The sequence below is a fragment of the Xiphophorus maculatus genome, chromosome 15, assembly GCF_002775205.1.
Source record: "Xiphophorus maculatus strain JP 163 A chromosome 15, X_maculatus-5.0-male, whole genome shotgun sequence".
Classification (NCBI taxonomy): domain Eukaryota; kingdom Metazoa; phylum Chordata; class Actinopteri; order Cyprinodontiformes; family Poeciliidae; genus Xiphophorus; species Xiphophorus maculatus.
The window spans coordinates 5,700,755-5,725,077 of record NC_036457.1 but is presented as its reverse complement, the minus strand read 5'-3'; the positions used below and the strand labels follow the sequence as shown (position 1 = coordinate 5,725,077).

Below are 24,323 nucleotides of genomic sequence, written 5' to 3'. Positions count from 1 at the left end.
GGAGGAAGCATAGCCATATCACGATGATCTAAATTTGCTATTTACCCCGCCGAGTGTGGACTGCCATCGATGGGTTTTTAAAATGACAGGAAGGAGACAAACAGCACACGAAGACACAAGCAAAAAGAGAGGACACCGAGTTACAATACAAAGAGATATGAATACATCAGCTACGAGTGGAAAAACAAAGACATGCTGCTTAGGACGAAGGGGGAAACCAGTGGTCTGGGTTGCATCTAACAAAACAGGAACTGAGTCATGGTGAAAGGTTTGAAACGGCTACAGAGACAACAGTAGCTACAGTGTTAAATCTCAGTGGAAATGATGATGAGGAGACAAACAGTTTGATGAGACGGGAGGTTTGTGGTGAAAGTTAGAGAGGTGAGAGCTTTGAGTGCTAAACCAAGTCTTCCTCATCTTCGCTCCAGTTATATCAGAATATTAACCTAAAGTGGGATTTTTTTCAGGGCTGCGGTGAAAAACATCACACCGAAAACTTCACTGACCCCAAGACAAGCAGCAAACCGAATCAAAATTCATCATTTTGATTCTTCAAAAGTCCAGGCAGGCACTGATCCACACGTTTCAAACATTGATACTCAACAGCTGCAAATGTCTCAACTGCAATGGAAAGTTTAAAAATGCATAACAGGAGAAAGTCTTCAGACTTACTTGAACCTTCTTCCGTTACCATGCCAAGTCCTTCTGCCTTGTTTTGCCTCTCAAATGCATTCAGGTCCAAGACACTGAGAAACAAAGTAGGATAAAAATAGTTAGCTCCACTTCAGGAGATCGACACATGCTGCTAGCTTCTTATTTTTTTAGCATCCTGAACATTTCTTCTTGAACTTCTGGAAGATTTCATCAATCAGGGTTGTTACACATTTCTCATGTGAAGCTGTCATGGTTTTTATTATTCCCTTAAAAACAATAATTCAAAATCTCTTTATGAACTAAATATTTTGTTAGCCAACCAAACATTTAGTTAGCAACCCAAGTATTTAGTTTAAAGCTAATATTTAGTTAGCAAGCTAAATATTTTGTTAGCAAACCAAACATTTAGGTAGCAACCAAGTATTTAGTTTAAAGCTAACATATAGTTAGCAAGCTAAATATCTAGTTAGCAAATGGAGCACTTAGTTAGCAACCCAAGTATTTAGTTTAAAGCTAATATTTAGTTAGCAAGCTAAATATTTGCTTCAAAGCTAATACTTAGTTCGCAAGCTAACTATTTTGTTAGCAAACCAAACATTTAGGTAGCAACCAAGTATTTAGTTTAAAGCTAACATATAGTTAGCAAGCTAAATATCTAGTTAGCAAATGGAGCACTTAGTTAGCAACCCAAGTATTTAGTTTAAAGCTAATATTTAGTTAGCAAGCTAAATATTTGCTTCAAAGCTAATACTTAGTTCGCAAGCTAACTATTTTGTTAGCAAACCAAACATTTAGGTAGCAACCAAGTATTTAGTTTAAAGCTAATACTTAATTAGTAAGCTAAATATCTAGTTAGCAAATGGAGCACTTAGTTAGCCACCCAAGTGAATAGTTTAAAGCTAATACTTAATTAGTAAGCTAAATATCTAGTTAGCGAGCAAAACACCTAGCTTCATAAATATAGTAAGTAAGCTAACTATTTAGCTCCAAACTAAATATCTAATCCTAAGCTAGCTAAATTAAACTAACCCCAAGCAAGCTAAACACTAAGCTGGCTCTGAGCTAACTAAACATTTATCTCTGAGCTAGCTAAATATTAAGCTAACTATGAACTAGCTAAATATGAAGTCGTTTCTTGTTAAGGAGTAAAGCAATTTGAATTTGGCAGCCAGTCAGGAAATTAGCAACAGAAATAACATTAAAATTAATTATTTTGACTTATATTTTATTTAAAATTAATTGAGTAACAGAAAACAAAAATTCTGATGAAAAATATATGATTTATAGCCCCTGGTGGCTCCCACTTTTAAAAACAACACAGTTTGCTACATAAAAGCAACAGAGTTGGTAAGAAAACATTTCTGTCCATCTCAAAGCTTTTTGCCCCAACAATCCCTACCTGCAAGACTGCATCAGTCCTGACAGACTCTTGAAAAAGCCTGCGTCTCTTTTGTCCGTCAAGTAACCGAGCATTTTCTGTGATAAAGGAAGATTATGAGTTCATAAAACTCTGCAATCATGCAGCTCATGGCAGGTTGTTGAACGGGAGCAGAGATCTGGATCAAGGTCACCTGTTGAACTTGCACGTTGCCTCCATTTAGGATGGAGATGCCCAGTTTGAGGGTGCAGGTCACCATGGGGCCCAGACGACCTGATGGTGGAGAGATAAAGGTTGTAATCAGCCGCTTTTTATCCTGTTTCTCTAAAGCAGCGGTGTCAACCTCATTTTCGTTTTGGGCCAAATTAGGATCATGAATGCTCTTAAAGGGCCGGTTGTGCCAGAATGTATTGATAAAATCTGTTCACAAACTGCTAAAATATCAATGAATCATTTAAATTATATAATACTGTTGAACATCTTTTCAGTCCCTCCAGGATTTTGTGATTCTTTTTGTGATTTTTTGCAATAAATATCAAAGTGTTTGTGGTTCTAATATGGAAATATTTGTGCTTATTTATGACGGTAAATGACTTTTTATTACTATATATGTTCAGATCATGGACTATAATCTGACAACAATTAAGGCTGAGGCAGCTGTTTAGTACAAGTAAGAAAGTTTTTGACAATTTTTGAGAAAAATCTGCAATAAACTCCCAATTATGTATTAGTGCAAAGAAGTTTCGGGGATTTGTTGATTTTGTGTGAATTTCCACGATAATTCTCAAGAAACTGGAGAGACTGATTAAACTAGATTGATGTAATTTGGCAGTAAACAGATAAAAACTGCATTGATTTGATTGATAACATAATATTTAATCACACTTAGTGTTTAGTCTAGAATCTAGAGGGGCTGCACAGTGGCACAGTGGGTAGAACTGTTGCCTTGCAGCAAGAAGGTTCTGGCTTCGGTTTCCGGCCCGGGGTCTTTATGCATGGAGTTTGCCTGTTCTCCCTGTGCATGCGTGGGTTCTCTCCGGGTTCTCCGGCTTCCTCCCACAGTCCAAAAACAAGACTGTCAGGTTAATTGGTCTCTCTAAATTCTCCCTAGGTGTGTGTGTGTGCATGGTTGTGTGTCCTGTCTGTCTCTGTTTCTGTGTTGCCCTGCGACAGACTGGCGGCCTGTCCAGGGTGAACCCCGCCTCTCGCCCGGAACATTAGCTGGAGAGGCACCAGCACCTCCCGACCCCTCTAAGGGACAAGGGTGTAAGATGGATAAGGATGGATGGACCAGATTTGGCCCACGGGCTTTCAGTTTGACACACGTGATCTAAAAGCATCTCATGAAAACTCAGTCCAATGAAATACAAAGTTTCTACATAGCATAAAAAGTTTTGAATCTGATTTTTAGCAATTTCCAGGTCTGGATAAAAATGGAGGAAAAAAGGAAGTAGAATTTTCTGAGTTTATTCTCATTCTGATTGTTTAAAATTTGTGTTTTTTCCCATTCTTTCTTGTGTCCCTCCTTTCTTTTCTCCAGGACTTCCTAACTTTTTAAAAACAAGTCTCGCCATCTTTCTTTCTTCTTCCTTCTGTCTTTTATTCCTCGAGTCATTTTTGTACTTCATTTCTTCTTCCTTCCATCATTTTTTCCTCCCTTTCTCATAGCTTTTCTTTCCAGATTTGTGACCTTCCTTCCTTGAAATTGCAAGTTTTGAATTTTGCAAGTTGTACAGAAAATGTGGCCTGGATTCCAGTTGAATCTTATCATTTTATATTTTAAAATTAATGTGAAGGGTTGAACACATTTGAAATCAACGTTCAACATAAAAGAATAATGAAGCTGAGAGATGAAAGCTTAGTTTTCCAAAATACATCCTAGCATAAAGTCAGATCCTTCCTGAATTATTCCTCCAGACGTTCAGATGATTACAAGCAGGCAGACTTTTTCCAGCCGGATCATTTTCACCTTTGCTGGCGCTGATCATCTGCAGCACCATTTCTGCAGCCCCACGAGCGTGCAGCCTCGCCTGCTGGTACAGGATCTTCTGCTTTTCCATCTCCTTTTCCTGAAGGTGAAAAGCAAAAATGTGCCTCACAAAAAGACATAAAAACAGTTTTAGAGCCGCTGTGCCAAGCAGCAACGTCCAAGTACCTCGAATGTCTTTTCCCGCCCTTCTTCTTCCTCTTCCTCCTCATCCTCTGCACAGCTCTGACAAAATACAGGGCCACAATTTAAAACATTTAATTAATAGATAATGTTGCAGCTGTTCAAAAGGAAAATACCTTTGCCATCATGTCTGCATATGCGATATATAAAGGATCTACTTCCAGGTAGCTGAAAAAGAGAAAAATCAGAATATTATGAAAAGGTATTACAACCACAGTTAGATGTTAGAAACCGTGGTGTCAAACCACGGGCCTCAAGGTGTCAAACTTGAGGCCCGTGGTCCAAATCTGGTCCACCATAGCTTTTTATGTGGCCCCTAGATTCTGACTAAACACTAAGTGTGATTAGATATCATGTTATCAATCAAATCAATGCAGTTTTTATCGGTTTATTATAAAATTATATCAATCAGTCCCTCAAGTTTATTGGGAATTATCGCGGAAATTAAAGCAAAAACAATAAATTGAGCTAAAAACTGAGTTTTTACAGATTTTTCTCAAAATTTGTCAAAACCTTTCTTACTTGTACTAAGCAGCTGCTTCAGCCTTAATTGATGTCAGATTATATTCCATAATCTGTACAGCGAGTAATAAAAAAAATCACATTTACCGTCAAATATTTCCAAATTAGTACGACAAACACTTTGAATTTTAATGCAAAAAATTACAAAAAGAATCATGAAATCCTGGAGGAACTGAAAAATTTTTCAATAATATTTAATTTTAATAATTCATTGATATTTTAACAGTTTGTGATCAGGTTTTATCAATACATTCTGGCACAACAGGCCCTTTAAGAACATTCATGATCCTGATTTGGCCCAAAACGAAAATGAATTTGACGCACCTGGTTTATTAATTTAAAAACATTTAAAATCAGAAAATTGTGATTGTCACTGCCTTTAACTTTGAAATCTCAAAATAAAATTCCTAATAAGTAGATAGAGTCCACCTGAGCAAACGTTTAAAATGATTTGAAAGTTGATTTTGTGAAGAAAAATTGCCAAACATTTCTCTCTCTACAGTAGACATATAAATCCAGAAAAAAATAAAAAAACTTAAAGTTGTGACCGTGGTTAAGATTGTCCTTCAAAGTATTTACTTCCCAATAAATCACTAACATTTGTAGCTTTAACATCACTAACTGAGAAAAAGATTTTAAAAAAGACACATACAGTATATTTGTACTAATTGACATTCGTGTTGCGGTTCTGAGGAGAGTTTTCACCCTCTCACCTTCTCTCCGTCAGAGCGTTGTGGCTGAAGTGGAGGATGAGCTGGTGGAGCGGGTCCGGCTTGATCTCAGCCACCTCTTCTTCCTCTTCCTCCACAATCTTCATCGGGGTTTTCTACAGGAGTCAACAAACTGCATCGTTATCACTCATCCTGCAGGAGATTTTCTCACTCCTTCTTCTTCCTCTCAAGCTTGAATATAATCGAAATTATTTATTTAAAGGTGACCTATTATGCTTCTTTGAACAGATTAGGATAAATCTGTGGCCTAAACAAATCATGTTCTTTGCATTCTTTGCATCAGATTTTTGTCTGCTTTGAGCCCCTTCCAGAATGTTTTTGGGTCTCTGTCACTTTAAATCCAAATAAGCTGCTGCTGGCCACGCCCCCCAACTCAACGTTTATGGCTGCAAACAGATGTGTAAGGTTACAATCATACATCTTTGAAAAGCAAAATTGGAGCCTCCTGCACAACCAACATAAATTCACCAAGTGGTTTCTGGATGGTAAGTCAACAATAATTTCAAAATTCAAAATGGAAGTACAAAAAATGTGAATTTAGCACAACAGGTCCCCTTTAAAACACATGAACGAGTCAGTTATGTCTGACCAGCATGCAGATCTTGTTCGCCAGGTGATTCGTGGAGAGAATGAAAAAATTTGAGCTGTGTTGGATTTTTAAAAGCATGCATGATGCAACAAACAGATGCAAGCACACTGCAAAAACACAAAATCTTACCACGTATTTTTGGTCTAGTTTCTAGTGCAAATATCTTTAAAAATAAGACAAAACTAACCTAAAAGTGACTTATTAGTAAGATAAAGAGGCTTGTTTTAAGTAATTCCTTAATATTAATGAAAAAGTACCAGTTACTTTGGCAGATAAATTAACTCATAACAAGGGAAAATGTCTTGTTATTAGTTAAATAATTTGTCAATGGAACTAGAACTTTTTCATCAATATTAAGGAATTATTTACTGAAAAAAGCCTTTTTATCTTACTAATAAGTCACTTTTAGGTCAGTTTTGTCTTATTTCAAGTGCACTAAGAAATTTGCACTATAAACCAGACCAAAAATACTTGGTAAGATTTTGTATTTTTTGCTAAAATGAAGAATGATCCTCGTCCAAAACGGTAACCTTCATAATCTCAAACTAACGTGACGGATTGAAAACTAGACCTAAACTTTTACACTCGGTAGGAAAACGTTTTACAGTTTGACAGAGATAAAATATGACGTGTGATCTCCAACCAGCCGAGGCGAGCATGCCCACTGACGACACCGCCACAGAACCGCACTGCAACACCACCGTCACACACTTCTTACAGAGTGCAGCGAAAAGACAACTGATGGGTTGGATCCGCGTCCGACAGCCAAACAGCTACGGCAGCCTCCTGCTGCGGGGCGAGAACCCGCCTTACCGCTGCCGTCAGAACGCCACAGCCCGCCTTTCTGGCCCTGCGCCTCCTGAGTTCGTCATGCAGCCTCTGACTCCTGACGGATCTCTGTCTGAAGGACTTAGCATGCCTGGAGCGAAGCCCGCCGGGCGCTTCGGGCGGCATCCCCGCCCGGACTCGCTCCCAAGGCTCAACGGGCGCCAATCTAAGGAAGCATTCTGCAAACAGGACCGGCAGAGGGGTGCCAACGCAGGGCAGGGGCGGGGCGAGCCCCGTACTTACTGCCAGGTCCTGAACTAGCTTTTCCTCAAAGGAGTACTCCTCTGCCTCTATCCAAAGTCTCTCATAGGCCGGGATGAAGAAGTTGATAGCACGATGCCTGGGGAGGGGGTTAGGGGAGATGGAGGGATGAAGAGGAGGTGGGAGGGAGGTAGAGTGGCATTAGGATGGATTCTGGTGAGGATTCTCTCCTTTTTTGTGAGGAGAAAGAAAAAGAGATGTCAGGGAGGAGGAGAGGGTTACAGGAGGTGCATTTCAGGCAGGGTTGTGATTGGTCAATGTAGGATCCACTGGCTCTTCTGACTGGTCAAGTTTGGGCATCAAAACCCATTTTCTTAAAAAGGATGAACAAATCTAGGAAGATTGTGCAATCTTTCAATCAAAACAGGAGGAAAAATTACTTAAGATTTACTGAATTCTTCCACTAAGAGCTGAAAAACATTTCACACGCTGCAAAAACACAAAATTATACCAAGAGTTTTTATTCTAGTTTCTAAGTTGATAATTCCTTTAAATTGGTTTTACAACAGCGGTGTCAAACTCATTTTTGTTTTGTGCCAAATTAGAATCGTGAATGCTCTTACAGGGCTGGTTGTGCCAAAATGTACTGATAAAACCTGTTCACAAACTGTTAAACCCTTAACATTAAATAATATTATTGAACGTCTTTTAGACCCTCCAGGATTTCGTGATTCTTTTTGTGATTTTTTGCAGTAAAAATCAAAGTGTTTGTGGTACTACTTTGGAAATATTTACGCTTATTTATGACGGTAAATGCGACTTTTTATAACTTACTGTATAGTTCATGGAATATAATCTGACATCAGTTAAAGCTGAGGCAGCTGTTTAGTACAAGTAAGAAAGTTTTTGACAATTTTTGAGAAAAATCTGCAATAAACTCCCAGTTTTTAGCTCAATTTGTTGATTTTGTGTGAATTTCCACAATAATTCCCAAGAACCTGGAGAGACTGATTAATATAATTTGGCAGTAAACAGATAAAAACTGCATTGATTTGATTGATAACATGATATTTAAACTCATTTAGTGTTTAGTCTAGAGGGCCACATAAAAAGTTATAGTGGGCCAGATTTGGCCTATAAGCCTCTAGTTTGACACGTGACTTATAATCTGCCAGTGAAACTAGTACATTCTCATCACTATTATAAAATTATTGACCTAAAATAAGCAGCTATGAGTTAGTTTTGTTATAGTCTCAAGTGTACTAGAAACTAGGCCAAAAATACTTTGTAAGATTTTGTGTTTTTGCAGTGCAAATAGCCTAAAACGTTTTTAATTATTGCCACTACATCAATTTCTCTAGGCTCGTTCTAGCCGACCAATCAGAATCAGCAGTTGGTTGCTAGGCAGCCATTGGTCCACAGCCTGGCGGATGAGAAGAAGGGGTTTGAAGGCGTGAAGCTTTTGCAACGTCACTTTACCGTCAGCAGGGAGAACAGGCGGTCAAAGCTCGAGGCTTTGAACGCCCTTTCCAGCCAAACCTCCCGATAGCCATTCAGGAAGTAATTATTATTTTTGTATCTGAGAGGAGGGAGGGTGAGGCGGTGTTAAAAAAACATAAATAAAAAAAACAACACAGAGGAGAGAAGGTCAGCGGGAACGGGATGAAGGCTTGTACTGGTTAAGTAACAGATCCTACGTCTAGGACGATGAGAAAAAGCTGTACTTTATATTATTTTAAAGCCACTATTTAAGTGTTGAAATTGACAGTTTAAAAACTGAATAATAAACGCTCACCTGGGCAAATTGTAGAGTGGAGCCATGCGGAAACAAGCGACGACGGCCCGCTTACGCTGCTTGGACAGCAGCTTCTGGACGATGCACTTCTTGTTCCTCAGAGGCTGTTCCACCTGGGAGGGAAGAAATATGTGACAAAACGGAAATATTTGCCTTAAAAGTCAGTTTAAAATCAGATAAAACACCAATCATCACATTAGAAATCTGTGATTTTGTTGACTTAGTTTGCTTAGCTGTTTAACACGGGAATAAAATAATAAATATTTATATTTATTTAAAAAAAAAAAAGGATTTTATGTGAAAGCTTGTTAAGTTGAATGTAAATTATATAAGTTAAAAAAAAAGTGTAAGGAAAAAAATCTGAAAAGTGTGGCGTGCATTTATATTTACCCCCCTTTTTCAAAAACCCCCTAAAAAAATTGAGTACAATAAATTACCTTCAGTAGTCATTTTATTAAGAGAGCCCACTTATGTGTAATTTCACATGCGTACAAATTCATGGCTGTGGCAGCATCATGCTGTGGGAATGTTTCACCATGAATAAATCCATGCAACAGTTTTTAAAATAATTTCATCTGAATGAGTTAAAATTTGTTGAAAAAAGTGAAACGCTTTTAAGGGAGTGATGTGTGTATTTATATCAAAATAAAAAAATGTTTTTATTTAACACCAACACCATCGTAATGTTAATGTGACACCCGAAAGCAAACAAAATGCAAAAATGGTGACAAATGCTGCGTTTGTGCAGCAAAAATTTTCATTTGTGCAGCTTTCATTTTGAAGATATTCAGAAATGTTCCCAGAGGTCATGAAAGGTCAACCCTCTACTTGTACAGCAAAAAATTTCCATTTGTGCTGGCTTGGTTTTGAAGATACTAATGAAAGTTTAAAGGTCAAAAGGTCAACTAGCCCCTCTCACTTTGACAAAATCAAAACGACCTTTAAAATTTCATTAATATCTTCAAAACCAAAGCAGCACAACAAAAACGTTTGCTGCACAAACCAGCACAGAAGTAGTTGAGTTGATTGATATAATTGTTTGTCTGATTTGAAGAAGGTGGGAGGGCTGGTTGACCTTTCATGACCTCTGGAAACATTTCTTAATATCTTTAAAATGATAGCGGCACAAAAAAAAATAATTTCTGCACAAACATAAAGACACTTTGTGTTAAATTAACACTTTTTAATTTAACACTGGTGTTTTTACTGCGTAGTTTTGCGTTCTTGTATATGTCTATTCCTTATTTTGAATGTATTTAAAATAATTTCTACCTGCTCCAAATTGAAGACTGCTGCAGAGATGCTCTGGATTCTCTCCACCGTGTGCTCCGAATCCGACGGCTCCTCCGATTTCACCACTACATCTTTATAAAGGTTCAGCTGCCAGTGAACTGCTGGATCATCAGACTAGAATTAAAAAAAATAATCAATAATCAAGCAAATTGTGTTCAAGGGATTTCTGCTTTCTTCTGCTTGAAATGCTGAAGATGATTTCACCTTTTCCTGCAGGTGGAGGTTCTGACGCAAATGCTCCTTCACCTCATCGTCCGTGTCTTTCTGCGAAAAGACGGTTTGTTGAAAACACCATTAATAAGCATCGGAATAATTGATTTATTATTTTAGAAACTGAACCTTAAATATCTTTGATAAAGGAATGCCGAACTTCTGAACTTTGTCTTTATTTTGGACTCAACTCTTAGCTTAAATACAATCATCACTCGCATGAAAAACTTGGAAGTTACGCTCAAAAGTTGTACTCAAGTAAAAGTAAAAAGTAGCCATCTAAGAAATTACTTGAGTAAGAATAAAAAAGTATTTAGTAAAATAACTGAGTAACTGATCAAATTATCAATCACTTAATATTTAAAAATTACATCATCATATATAAAGTAAAGTGAAAATTTTGGGACCATAGAAATTACAAAAAGTAAAACTAAATTTTTCCAAATCAGTTTATTTCAATAAAAATCTTATGAAACTGCAACAAAAACTGCAGGTTTTTGGTGAATTTTTGGTTAAAACGTATTTGTTTTTCATTCAGTGGGTAGAAAATCCAGAAAGTTTACTGAAGTAAAAGTAGAAATACTTCATAATAAAATTACTAAAGTAAAAATAAAAGGTAAACATCTAAGAAATTACCCAAGATTAGAAAGTATTTAGTGAAAGTCTACTGAAGAACTGAGTAGACTTAAATTAAATTATTGATCATTTAATATTTTAAAATAACACAGACGGACAAAAATATAAAACTAAGTGAAAAAGTTGGAATTTTAAAGACCAAAATGACAATAATTTTTATAATTAACAACAAAAAAATCAGGAAAAATAATTTTTTTCCTTCAATAAAAAACTTAAGAAACTTTAACAAAAACTGCAGGTGTGTGTTTGGTTTGTTCTTCATTCACTGAGTAGAAAATCCACAAATTGTACTCGAGTAAGAGTAGAGATACTTCAGAATACAATTACTCAAGTGAAAATAAAAAGTACAGCGTTGTAAAAATACTCCTAAAAGTATTTTGTTCTTCAAAAACATAAATGTAATTGAGTAAGTGTAGTTAGTTTTGGATAGTACATTTTTTGCCGCTTTGTAAATAAAAGTAACTGCTTACTAAAAGCTACAGCTGTGAGAATTGAACTTGCATTTCAAAGTTTAAAAATCAGAGCAGCAGCGATCCGTTGCTCACCAGGCTGTAGCGTATCTTTGCCAAAGAGATGAGCTCCTGGTCTCCCGGTGTGCACATGTTCAAGCCGATAGGCAGCAGCTTCTTGAGCGCAGCTACGATCAGAGACGTCTGAATGGAGTAATATTCACCGCGGCGGCGTTTATGTTTCCGCTCCTGGTCCCCACCAGACTGCAGACGGAAAACAGAGTTAAAACTTTACGAGTAGAATTGGCAAAGTAACAAATTTCTTTATTCTTTTTTTTACTGTTTAAAGAATCTTCTGCACTAAAGTGATGAAAATTACCTTGGACATCTTGGATTTGCCCTCCCCGGTTAGGAAGCCCAGATTGTTGATCTCGTTCTGAATCACAAAGTTTTGCTCCTCACGCTTGAAGTTCTACATCAGAAGAGAAAAACAAAAGTCTGATCAGAAGCTGGAATACGAGGGGTTAACGCGGCGGCCTGAGCAGAGGGACCTACGTTGGATTTGCACCAGAGGATGAAAATCTCAGCCACCATCCTGAAGAGCTCAGTGGAGTCTGCATCTGGCTCCTTCAGCCACCTGGACCTGGAAGGGACAGAGAGATACTTTAACTATACCATCCTATGTAAACGACAGGCCTGTCCTGGTGACTAAATTTATCATTATTGCAATAAATGGTAATATTGTTGTTTTGAGACCATTTTATTATAAATATATGTATAATCAGAGTTGGGTAGTAACTCCATTACTTGAATAACTTTTTAGGAGTATTTTTACTAAAAAGTAAAATTACTTCAGTAATTTTATTATAAAGTATCCAATGAATGAAAAACAAACAAGTTTTAACCAAAAATTCACACACAAGTTTCTTTTAAGTTTTATATCGAAAAAAACGGATTTGGAAAAATTTTCTTTTGCCTGATTTTGTTACTTTTTGTCATTTTGGTCCTTTAGAAGCCAAAATTTCCACTTAACTTTATATTATAAGTTATATATAACTTAACTTTATATTTGATTGTGTAGTTTTGCGAATATTAAATTGAGTAATTGGGGCCTGCCATGCAAAGCAATGGCAGGAACCTATTGCTATTCTCCCAATTCTTTATTTTTCATCCGTAACCGTTAATGCGGCTCATACCGCTGCGTGCACACCTACAAATGAGGTATCAAAACGTGCAGAAAATTCACGCCATTGGAGCTATTACTTTTGGTGGGATTCGGGCTTAACGTGGCGACATAATTCGCAAAAAACTACGAAAAAAAACCCATTATAAGTCAATGGGAAAAATCCTTCAAATACCCTATTTTTGAAGATTTTCTGTGTCGTCACGAATTCACGTAGAAATGCCATTCAAATTTCATTTTGTAGATATGTCTGTGATCTCTTCGAAAGTGAAGACGGCTCGTCGATACCAGTTACGGTTTGTCCACAATTTGTCTCTAAGCGACCCAAAGTTTCTCATTTTTCCTAAAATTAGAGTGCGTCTCTGGCTGATTAGAGTGAGAAATCAAGACAACTTTTTCACCCAAAATAATTTTGAAATCGCCATCACGCCCACAAATATCGCACGATTGGTATCAAAATCGGTCCTGACATTGATACGCATGTCTGCTCCGGTAAAATGTTTTTGAAATTTATCTAGACCGTACGGTTTTCTGTCACGGTGCTTCAGAGCAAAGTCATGCCACAAGATTTTCTGAGGCTCTCAGGCTCTTTCACTAACAGTTCACACCTTGGTGTGAAACTTATTTACCATAGCAACGGAACTCAAGAGGCTATTGGCTGGTGGTTAGGACTACAAATACGCATCACTGTAGTTCTATCTATAGTGGACCGCTCAGTTGAAACAGATCAGGACTGAACTGGCCTTTAGAACTACTTGCTGCTATGGGCTGTATATAACTGATTTAACTCAGTAACTGTTACACATGGGATTAGTTTGGAACTTTAAAATTAAGCATACTGAAAATTTCAAAATAAAAGCCTTGAATATTTTTAAATCAGGTAATTGCTCTGTTGAGCATTATAATTGATTTAACCCAATGACTGTTATACATGGGATTAGTTTGGACCTTTGAAATGAAGCATAATAATAATTTCAAAATAAAAGCCTTGACAATTTTTACATGAGATTATTGCTGTTTTGAGCACTATATAACTGATTTTATCCAATGACTGTTATTCATGGGATTAGGTTGGCCCTTTGAAATGAAGTTTAACAAAAATTCCAAAATAAAAGCCTTTAATATTTTTACATCAACTACTTGCGTTTTCAGCATTATATAACTGATTTAACCCAATGACTATTACACATGGGATTAGGTTGGCCCTTTGAAATGAAGTTTAACAAAAATTCCAAAATAAAAGCCTTGAATATTTTTACATCATGTAATTGCTCTTTTTGGCTTTATTTGACTTTTTCATCCAAAGCACTGTTACACATGGTATTAGTTTGGCCCTTTGAAATGAAGCATACTGAAAATTTCAAATTAAAAGCCTTGACAATTTTACATCAGGTATTTGCTCTTTTGGGCATTATGTGATTTTTTTATCCAAAGCACTGATAAACATAGGATTAGTTTGGCGCTTTAAAATGAAGCTTAACAAACATTTCAAAATGAAAGCCTTTAATATTTTTACATCAACTACTTGTGTTTTGAGCATTATATAACTATTTTAACCCAAGGACTATTACGCATGGGATTAGTTTGGCCCTTTGAAATGAAGTTTAACCAAACTTCCAAAATAAAAGCCTTGACAAAATTTTAAATCATACTGAATGGTGCACGTCCACCTTACTTAACGTTCTTGTGATTCTCCACATGCTATTGATTACGTTGCGGCGTTCTTTAGCATTGATGCTAATTTGTAGCATGACAACGCCGGGCCCAAACCGACGGGCACGCCTTGGCAGGCCCCGGCTAAATTTCTTCAGAGATTTTCTAGTTTCTAATATGATTACTTTTTTAGTTTTACTTCGCTAATCTTATTTGAGTAAAATTTCTTTATTTTCTACCCACTGAATGAGAAACAAACATGTTTTAACCAAAAATTCACCGGACACAGACACACACCTGCAGTTTTTATTAAAGTTTCACAAGTTTTATATATTTAGATTTTATTATTTTTTATTACTTTTGCCATTTTGGTTCCAAAATACCAAAATTTCCACTTATCTTATTCCGTCTGATGATGTAGTTTTTAAATATTAAATGAGTATTATGAGTTTTACTTTTACTTGAATAAAAATATGTTATAATATTTCATTTTGGTAAGAACTGGAAGATATTTTATATATCCAAATAAAATACGACAACCAAAAACAATAACTAATACAGAAATAAAAAACCACACACAACTGAAACCACAAATAAAATGAATTATGACCCCTCTAAACAAAATTGCGCTTCCAAAAGCATTAACAGGTGAAGTCTGCAGTTGTACCTGTTGTTGTCCACGTAGCGGATGAGCATGGGGTAGAAAGCGTAGAGGTCCCTGCAGAGCACAGAGAACTCATCCAGGATGAGCAGCTCTGCTTCCTGGTTGTCTCCTTTACCGTCGGCTTTCAGCAGCTCCTCCTCAGACACAACCTGCAATCAAACAGAAATCTGCTTATTCCTGATCGCACTGTAACGCATCGCAAATCAAAATCAAATCAAATTTTATTTGTATAGCACATTTCAGCAGCAAAGTGCTTTACATCATATCAAACACAAAGTCATGCAACACAGAGTCAACAATCAAAACATTACACTAAGTCGTTAAATTCGTATTAGATTAAGTTTCAAATACAATTCTAAACAGGCGGGTTTTTAGTCTAGGTTTAAAGTAAGTCAGTGTTTCAGCTGTTTTACAGTTTTCTGGAAGTTTGTTCCAGATTTGTGGTGCATAGAAGCTGAAAGCTGTTTCTCTTGCAGCAGCAGATCTTTAATGTATTGTTGTGCTAAACCGTTCAATGATTTATAATCTAGCAACAGTATTTTAAAGTCTATTCTTTGAGCTACAGGGAGCCAGTGTAGTGACTTTAAAACTGGTGTTATGTGCTCTATCTTCCTGGTTTTAGTCAGAACTCCAGCAGCAGCATTCTGGATCAGCTGCAGCGGTTTGATTTTTTAGGCAGACCTGTGAAGACGCTGTTGCAGTAATCAATGCGACTAAAGATAAACGCATGGATGAGTTTCTCTACATTTCGCTGAGACATAAATCCTCCTCTGATCACGAGACCATTTGGTTTCAAGACACGAAAGTTACTGAACTTAAACAAGCGTTTGAGAAAAATTGATTTTATCAATCAATCTAGATTGAAGATTTAATATTTGGAAAATCAGATATTTTTTTTTTCCCACCAATGAACGCAGTGGTTGGGTTTCCATAGTTCAGAATGATGTCATCACAGCCAGAGCCGCCATCTTGTTTGAGAGACGTGTTTCACGGCTTTGAATTGGACTTTGAATTCAGGCACCAAACGAGAACATAGTCATAAAATTACAAGAATAAAACTGTAATATTATCAGAATACAGTTAAACTTTTGAGAACTAGGGCATGGAAAAGTAATAAAACATTAAAATGAGAAATGTTGAGCCTCTTGTGAAGTTATACTTTTGTATAAGTTCTACAACTGTGTCTATTTCAAAGAAAGTATTCAAATTCAAAAATACTTTATTACTACCATAGGGAAATTCAATAATATTTTAACAAATATAGTTTGTTAGAAAAGAAAGTGAGAACAAATAAATAAATAAAAATCAGAAATTGGATCTGAAATGAAAAAATCTGATATTATTTTTAAGGCATACTGTTCATACTTCACACAACTTCAACTCTACAGAAGTGATTACTATACTTAGCAAAATTATATTTTAAGGATGTTACTGGTTTACCAAGGAAGTAAAAAACAGTTTTCAGTGCATTTATGGTTCTTACCTTCACCGTCTTTTTCTTTAGTTTTTCCATTGTGGGCAGGAAGTGGGTTCTCAACAAATCAGCTCCAGCTTTGCAGACGATTGGCTGCGAGTAAACTGGAGACCAGAAAGGTGAGTTATGATTGGGAGAGACAGAAATATAACTGGAAGCAGGAAGAATCTGCAGAAGAGACTTTTTTCACCCAAAACAAGCTTTATTAGTGGTAATGTTAATTTAGAAAGAGTGGAAACAAAAACAGCTATTTTCTAGATTTTTCTGCTTTTGTTTAATCAATCAGGCTTAAAACGTTTTGTAAATGTATCTAACTAAAGATATTTAGGCATTTAATTACTTATAGGCTGACAATTTGTTCCATTTACTGATGCCTCCCATTACATGTAGTCAGATTTATGGAAAATACACAACTTGACTAAACGGCACTTTAAGTCCGGCTAAAAGATGAAATCTTAGTGATTCACCTGCAATCCTCTTCATCCAGGGAGCGTCGTCAATGCCCAGATTGTTGTTGAGGATCTTCAGGATGTTTCCCAGAATGATGCTCAGGTGTTCAGACGTCACCATGGTGCAGCAGTCGGTGTCCGGCGGCGAGTTCTCCGGGCCTTTCTCCCACCAGTAGGACAAGTAGTTGCACAGCATGGGGAGGACGACCTCAATGACCTGCAGGAAACGGCTGGAGGTCACACTTTGACACAAAGGTCAGGTCAAATTGGCAGGAAAAGTATAACGTCCAGAAATGACCAGGTTAAAGGTATGAATATGAAATACAACTCCTGCAAATTTGGCAAACAAGTAAGGAAATCTAAAATATTTTGGTACCAATTCATATGTTTGTTCCGACTTTAATCTGAGAATTCTGACTTTTTTCCTAGAATTTTGAAATTAATCTCAGAATTTTGAAATTAATCTTAGAATTTTGAATTTAATCTCAGAATTCTGACATTAATTTCAGAATTCAAATTTTTCAATCTGAGAATTCTGACTTTTTTCTTGGAATTTTGAAATTAATCTTAGACTTTTAAATTTAATCTCAAAATTTTTAATTTAATCTCAGAATTCAAATTTTTCGATCTCAGAGGTCTGACTTCTTTTCTTGGAATTTTGAATTTAATCTCAAAATTCTGCATTTAATTTAATAAAACTGACCTTTTACTCAGAATTTTGACTGTTTCTCCAGAATTCTGACATTTGATTTCAGGAGATTAAAGTCAAACTTCTGAGAAAAATATTTGTATTTTTTTAGTTGCCCCAATCTTCTTCTATATGTTCCAGTGGGATCAAAAAAGATAAATAAATACAGGGTCCTAATTAGTCCTAATTTTACATAATTTCTCAAAAGCAGCAGCTGTTTAGATGAAAAGCGGACCTGTGGCATGTCACTGTAGCGAGCGCCGCACTCCGACACGTCGTTGACGTCCTTGAGCAGCTTGTCGAGGCGAGGCATTTCTGGACACATCTCCTCCACCGTGTCGGGCATGCTCAGGACTGTAACGCAGAAACATCCGTCACCGTGAGCGAACACAGGCGCCGCGGCCTCAGCGAGGTCGACGAACGTCAGAAGAGGAGACGAGGCTCGGCTGGAAACTCACTGGCTCGCTCTCGGGGCGTCTTGGTGTTGAAAACTGAAAGTGGGTTGTGAGCGTTGAGATGAGGCTCCAGGAACGCCACCGGCATCGCTCCCACCAAGGTCGCCAGACTCTCCCCAATCGCTGGAAGATGTCTGAAAATCAGCAAATAAACTCATACAATTGATCACATGTTAGGAAATATGATGAACTGATAAGAGAAAGCATGACCTAATGTTTGATTTACAGATTCCTATGTGTGAAGTGATGGCAAATAAGAGCTAAATTGCAAAAGTAAATATTTTATAAGCAAATTCTGAGCACAGAGCAAAAAAATTATTTATAGTAAAAGTATTTTAGTTTAGGAAAAAACGATATTTTAACTCAAGAAGTTGGGAAAAGATCTGGAAATTTCTCACCGGCTTTGGTTTGGAAAATTGTGTGGCTAAACACGTTTGTGTCCAACAAAAATAAAAACACACGACATCTGATTCGTTTCTCTTTTCCCCAAACTTGTCCAATCACAGATAAATTTTAACACATAATGGTTTTATCATTTAATCAGTGATCAAAATCTCACATTTTCTCTCTAGTTTTCACTTCAAACAAAGCTAAATTGAACTTTCCTTCAGATTTTCTAAATGCATAAAAACTTAAAATAAAAACTGATTTGGACTCGTAGACATACCAAAACACAGATTGTGTCCTGATACACTTTTGTTTTAAGCTTCACAAAAATGTAATATTTATGACTTAATTTAAAAAATAATAATTTTATTTCTGTTGAATTTGAGCTCTTTGTTTGCATGAAATCACTGGCTTACTGAAAAAAAATACCTATAGTTCTTGCAAATAAAATTAAAATTAGCCAAAGCAATATCTTTCAGGTCAGCACATGAAGAAGAACGTAAATCAGTGCCATTGAAGATCTTGACCTCTCACCTCTCCACAAAGACATTCTTTCCGATTCCCAGGCTGTAGAAACACATCAGGATTCGGTAGCAGGACAGCTGCACATCATCCACTAACGAATAAACACGGATAATAAAACATTCATGATTAAATCAGGATGAGAATCCTGGTAGGAAATGGATGAGTTTCATTTGGCTTCACTCTCTTTTATCCAAACTAAACACAACACAGTTAAACATGATTACGCCAAATATAAAAATGTGTTTTGAACATTTTGTTTGACTTGGGCTCTCTAAAATTTCACACACTGCAAAAACACAAAATCTTACCAAGTATTTTTGGCCCAGTTTCTACTGCAAATATCTTACCAAACTTAAAATAATCCGAAGTAACTAACAAGTAGTTTTTTAGCAAGATGGAGAAGCTTGTTTTAAGTAAATAATTCCTTAATATTGATGAAAAAGTAATAGTTCCATTACCAGACAAATTCAAAGTTGAATAAACTGCCAGTAAAACTGACGTGTACTAAGATATCTGCACTAGAAATTAGGCTAAAACTACTTGGTAAGATTTAGTGTTTTTGCAGAGCTTAAGCTGCTGGGCTTACTGAGCAGGTCCACGTCAAACTCGTGCGTCCTGATGTGTTCAAACAGGCCAGTGAGGATGGGCAGCAGGGCCACAGTCACATAGTTGATGCTCTGAGTGACGCTCTTCATCTGCGCGCGTGACTGCATGAACTTCCCCAGCTTCAGCATCTCCACCAGCTTCTCCAAGTCCTCCGCCGCGTTCTCAAAGAAGGCCTTGAACCCGACTTTGACCAGCTCTGCGCCGGATTTCATCACTGTTCTGAGGGAAAGTTGGACGTTTTGATAACCGTAAGTCACATGACGACACATTCCCAGAGCTTGGTTAGTGGAGACGGCGTGGAGGTTTGTGTACCTTGTGTCGAGTGAGTGGGACAGGATGTGAAGACAGCTCACCATGATCGCAGAGTCACTTCCTGTAACAGAAACACATTTTTTTATTGTCTGCTGGAACAAATTCAAACTCCAGACAGAGACAGCGGCAACCTTACCGAAGAGAGAAATCCTGTGTCTAACAAGAGCTGCCATCTTACAGAACAGGCTGGAAAAGGAGAGGAAATAAAGGTAGAACTGAAGAAAAGCTGACAGGAAAGAAAAGTGAAAGAAATTAAAGGTGACCTATTATGGTCTGTCGGATCGTATGACCCAAACGAAACCATTCTTAGAAAATGAGATTCTAGTCTGCTCCGTTCTGCCTATTTTGAGCTCCTAAATCTAAATAAACTGCCACTGACCACGCCTCCACAACTCAAAGTGTACTAAATGGCTGTAAACAGATGCGCAATTATACGACCGTATATCTTTGAAAAGCAGAAGTGGAGCCTCCTGCACAACCAACAACAAAGCAGCAAGCAGATGGTAAGTAAAAAAAAAAAAAAAAATTCTTGTCATTGTACAGCGTTTATAGCGGTAAAACTAGCTGACCAAACATGCTGGAGCTCAGCTGTGGTTGCTAGGTAACGGTTGTGACTCAACATTTATGAGGTTTTTGAAATGGCTCATTTTCCAGACACCAAAAAAGCATCAGCTTATCGCCAAAAAAAACCCATCTTTGCTGTTTTCAGAAAAAGTGGAAATGGAAGAATAAAAACGTTCAAAAAGTAAATTTTCCATAATAGATCCCCTTTAAGGAAAGGTTTTGGGAATATATAAAACTGCCAGACATCAACTCCACCAGTTTAAAGGAGAAAGTAACTTAAACAGGTCGTGATTTGTTTGCGGTGATACCTGGTGACCATCTCCTTCTCCTTGTTGGAGGCGCAGCCACAGCTGCTCAGGTTCTTGCTAGGTGTGGACAGGAAGTAAAGGCAGTGGTTCTTAAATGTCTGATCAATCATTGGAAGTAAAACCTGAGGAGAATAAAAAGAAAACCTCAGTAAAAATAAAAACTGTCTAAAAAAACATATACAAGTGGAGTAATTCCAAATCCTCATCCCAACCTTTGCAAAGAACTTGATCTCCTGGTCATGGGGGGACTTGTCAGTTTTCCCACTGGTAGCCATGGCCTCTGTAAATGGTTGAGTCAGTATTTTAGTTTCTACATCTTAGCGATTGATAATATTAGTATTAGTGCTGCAGACGCACCAAGATGGGCGATAAACTCCTGAGCAGAGTCGATATTCTTCAACAGCCTCTTTAGGAACTTGTAGGCAAAACGTTTTTCCATGGATGACGAGTCCTGCTCCATGTCCTTCAGACCTCTGAGACCGAGAGACGAGACGCAAAGAGATCAACTCCAACCAATTAGTTTTTATTCATAACTTCAATATTCCACAAAATCCACACACAAGAAAATTAAACAATTCCTAATCTTGCTTGTTTTTGTCACTCCAAATGAATTTGAGTTTTATATTTAGCAATTATAGAACAAAAAAATAATAATCTATTTAAAAGAGGCTCACCTTGTGATAACATAGCCACTAATCTGCAGGAACTTGAAGAGCTCTTGGGCCTTTTCTTTGTCTCTGTACTTCTCTTTAGCAGTCAAGGTATCATAGGGAACAAGCAGTGGGTGAGCCAACCCTCCTCCTGTTCGGTCAAAGACAATTAATTAAAAATTTTTTTTTTAAATGCTTATTTTTTAGCAAAGCTTTTTAATTTCGACACCTTTACTCAGAAGTTCTGACTTCTTCTTCTTAGCCCAGATGTTGTGGTAATTTTCTGCAACCACTTCCACCATAGTCTGTGGAAATAAAAGAATAAACTTGAACAGTGGAGAGTCTTTTCCCCCAAACTAACATGAGTTGAGACCTACCTGTAGCTCTCGGGACAGTGTGACATTGTGCAGGTCCATCGGAGCAGGACTGAATCCGTTAGACTGCACAAATTAAACAGAGAGGAAGCAAATAAGGCAGCAGATGCATATCCTCCTTTTTCAGACTAACCTGTTTTCAGTCAGAAACTCTATTAGACTCTACGACTCCATCTGGAATTTAAATAATCTCAGTTGTAAATAAGAAGGTTGTTGAATGCTGGATCGCAAGGAGTAGATTTGGGAAATCAACATAACAACAAAAAAAGACGATATTTTTTGCAATCTGGTCGTGTCAGAATCTGGAGGAGTCACCTGAGATTCTGAAAGCTTTCTCTGTTTTTCACTCTCTCGCTGCTGGAACATGGCTTCTCCCTCCTTGGTCCTCTCAATGTTCCAGTTCATCGCCAGCATGCTCTTCAGGGACTCTTTCACAGGCCAGCGGTAAGTCTCCCTCTCCTACAAATTACACACAAAAAGCTGAACTCATTGTCCTCTGTAAGACTCTACACCAGCGGTGTCAAACTCATTTTGGTTTTGGGCCAAATCCAGATCCTGAATGCTCTTAAAGGGCCGGTTGTGCCAAAATCCATCCATCCATCCATTTTCTGTTCACCTTTGTCCCTAATGGGGTCGGGAGGGTTGCTGGTGCCTATCTCCAGCTACGTTCCAGGCGAGAGGCGGGGTACACCCTGGACAGGTCGCCAGTCTGTCGCAGGGCAACACAGAGACATACAGGACAAACAACCATTCACACACACACACTCACCCCTAGGGAGAATTTAGATAGACCAATTAACCTGACAGTCATGTTTTTGGACTGTGGGAGGAAGCCGGAGTACCCGGAGAGAACCCATGCATGCACAGGGAGAACATGCAAACTCCATGTAGAAAGACCCCGGGCCGGGAATCGAACCCAGGACCTTCTTGCTGCAAGGCAACAGTGCTACCAACTGCGCCACTGTGCAGCCCGCAGCCGTTGTGCCAAAATGTATTGATAAAACCTGTTCACAAACTGTTAAAATATCAATGAATTCTCAAAATTAAATATTATTATTGAACATTTTTTCAGACCCTCTAGGATTTTGTGATTCTTTTTGTGATTTTTTGCAGTAAATATCAAAGTTTTTGTGGTACTAATTTGGAAATATTTGCAATATTTGATCTTATTTAAGACAGTAAATGTGACTTTTTACAACTGTATGGACTATAATGTGACCGTAATATAGATCATGGACTATAATTTGACAGCAGTTAAGGCTGAGGCAGCTGCTTAGTACAAGTAAGAATGTTTCTGACAATGTTTGAGAAAAATCTGCAATAAAATCCCAATTGTAATTTTAAAAAAGTGCGGGGTTTTGTTGATTTTGCGTGAATTTCTACGATAACTCAAGAAACTGGAGGGACTGATTGATGTAATTTGGCAGTAAACAGAAAGAAACTGCATTGATTTGATAGATAACATGATATTTAATCACACTTAGTGTTTAGGATCTAGAGGGTCACATGACTATGGCGGCCCAGATTTGGCCCAGAGGCCTAAAGTTCGACACATGTGATCTATATGTTCACTAATAAGAAAAAAATATAAGTGTCTCCCATTTTTATCTATTTGACAGAAGATTAAAGTCAGAAAGACTCAACTCTGCAAGTATTTCAGATTTATTTTCATTTGCTGAGTGCCATGAAAATGCTGTGTATAAATAATTTGGAGTGAAAACAATTCAAGCAACACATTCAGTTGTAAAATGAATGTTACTGGTGCCACTTTGTGGCTGATCATATTTTCTGGTTGTAAACTACAATAAAAGTCGTGTTAGATGATTAATATTTCATCAAGGATGACAGAATGAAGATCAGATCAAATTCTGCTCAGGGATTTAATACCGGCTCTGTTTTTGCAGGATTTCGATTCATTTTGGTTGCTTTGACGGTGAGTTTTTACTCGCATAATTACAATTCTCAGTAACTCTCCAGTAAAATAAAACAGAAAAGCAAATAGAAGTGTAACAACTATCATCTTAAGGGGATTCAAGTAATTTCTAAGCTTTGTGTCAATTTACTCCACCAATTTTTTCAGATCTGTGCAACCTGCTTCCATTTCTGTCAATATCCTAAACTATTTTAGTTTTTTCTCTCTGCACTTTAGTATTCTATTAAATATGTATAATACACCAATGCAAGAAAACTAGATTGTTGAGAATTAAAAAGAAAGGGTTTATCCTTCAGGAAGTGTCTATTTACTATATAATTTACTTACCGTAGTTAAATACAGAAAAGTAATGTCTTTCCAAAATAATACCCCCTTGTTCCATTTTTTTGTTTTGTTTTATTTTTGTAAATGGAAATGTAAAGAGAAGGAATTTTGTATCTAATCACAGACTGAAATTGTGCTTTTGTAATCTTCTCAATACCTCAAAAACAAATAATAAAATATATATATATATATATATATATATATATATATATATATATATATATATATATATATATATATATACACTGTATACATGTATAATATACAGATTGTAGGGAAATTTACATTCAAAATTCTCCCTAAAATTTATTTGCATAT

The 24,323-nt window shown here is 37.0% G+C and overlaps 1 protein-coding gene across 4 annotated transcripts in view; it reads right to left on the bottom strand.

Annotated features, from left to right (window-relative positions):
• The window catches only part of LOC102222111 (ryanodine receptor 3), a 136,143-nt gene that overhangs the window by 19,802 nt on the left and 92,018 nt on the right, over positions 1-24,323 (bottom strand). For 2 of the 4 annotated variants that reach the window (XM_023347902.1, XM_023347904.1), the window contains 31 exons: positions 22,064-22,207; positions 21,752-21,814; positions 21,604-21,679; positions 21,399-21,525; positions 21,082-21,197; positions 20,937-21,004; positions 20,725-20,846; positions 19,989-20,038; positions 19,853-19,913; positions 19,521-19,759; positions 18,944-19,025; positions 18,026-18,156; positions 17,803-17,921; positions 16,898-17,096; positions 16,440-16,534; positions 14,960-15,105; positions 12,012-12,099; positions 11,836-11,928; positions 11,553-11,720; positions 10,366-10,425; positions 10,141-10,275; positions 8,869-8,981; positions 7,116-7,212; positions 5,438-5,550; positions 4,319-4,370; positions 4,188-4,244; positions 4,002-4,101; positions 2,226-2,305; positions 2,054-2,130; positions 673-746; positions 46-60 (listed from right to left, as the gene is read on the bottom strand). In XM_023347902.1, the coding sequence (XP_023203670.1) occupies positions 46-60; positions 673-746; positions 2,054-2,130; positions 2,226-2,305; positions 4,002-4,101; positions 4,188-4,244; positions 4,319-4,370; positions 5,438-5,550; positions 7,116-7,212; positions 8,869-8,981; positions 10,141-10,275; positions 10,366-10,425; positions 11,553-11,720; positions 11,836-11,928; positions 12,012-12,099; positions 14,960-15,105; positions 16,440-16,534; positions 16,898-17,096; positions 17,803-17,921; positions 18,026-18,156; positions 18,944-19,025; positions 19,521-19,759; positions 19,853-19,913; positions 19,989-20,038; positions 20,725-20,846; positions 20,937-21,004; positions 21,082-21,197; positions 21,399-21,525; positions 21,604-21,679; positions 21,752-21,814; positions 22,064-22,207 (3,160 nt within the window). The remainder of the gene's footprint in view (positions 1-45; positions 61-672; positions 747-2,053; positions 2,131-2,225; positions 2,306-4,001; positions 4,102-4,187; positions 4,245-4,318; positions 4,371-5,437; positions 5,551-7,115; positions 7,213-8,868; positions 8,982-10,140; positions 10,276-10,365; positions 10,426-11,552; positions 11,721-11,835; positions 11,929-12,011; positions 12,100-14,959; positions 15,106-16,439; positions 16,535-16,897; positions 17,097-17,802; positions 17,922-18,025; positions 18,157-18,943; positions 19,026-19,520; positions 19,760-19,852; positions 19,914-19,988; positions 20,039-20,724; positions 20,847-20,936; positions 21,005-21,081; positions 21,198-21,398; positions 21,526-21,603; positions 21,680-21,751; positions 21,815-22,063; positions 22,208-24,323) is intronic. The other 2 variants (XM_023347903.1, XM_023347905.1) reach the window with 1 other exon arrangement.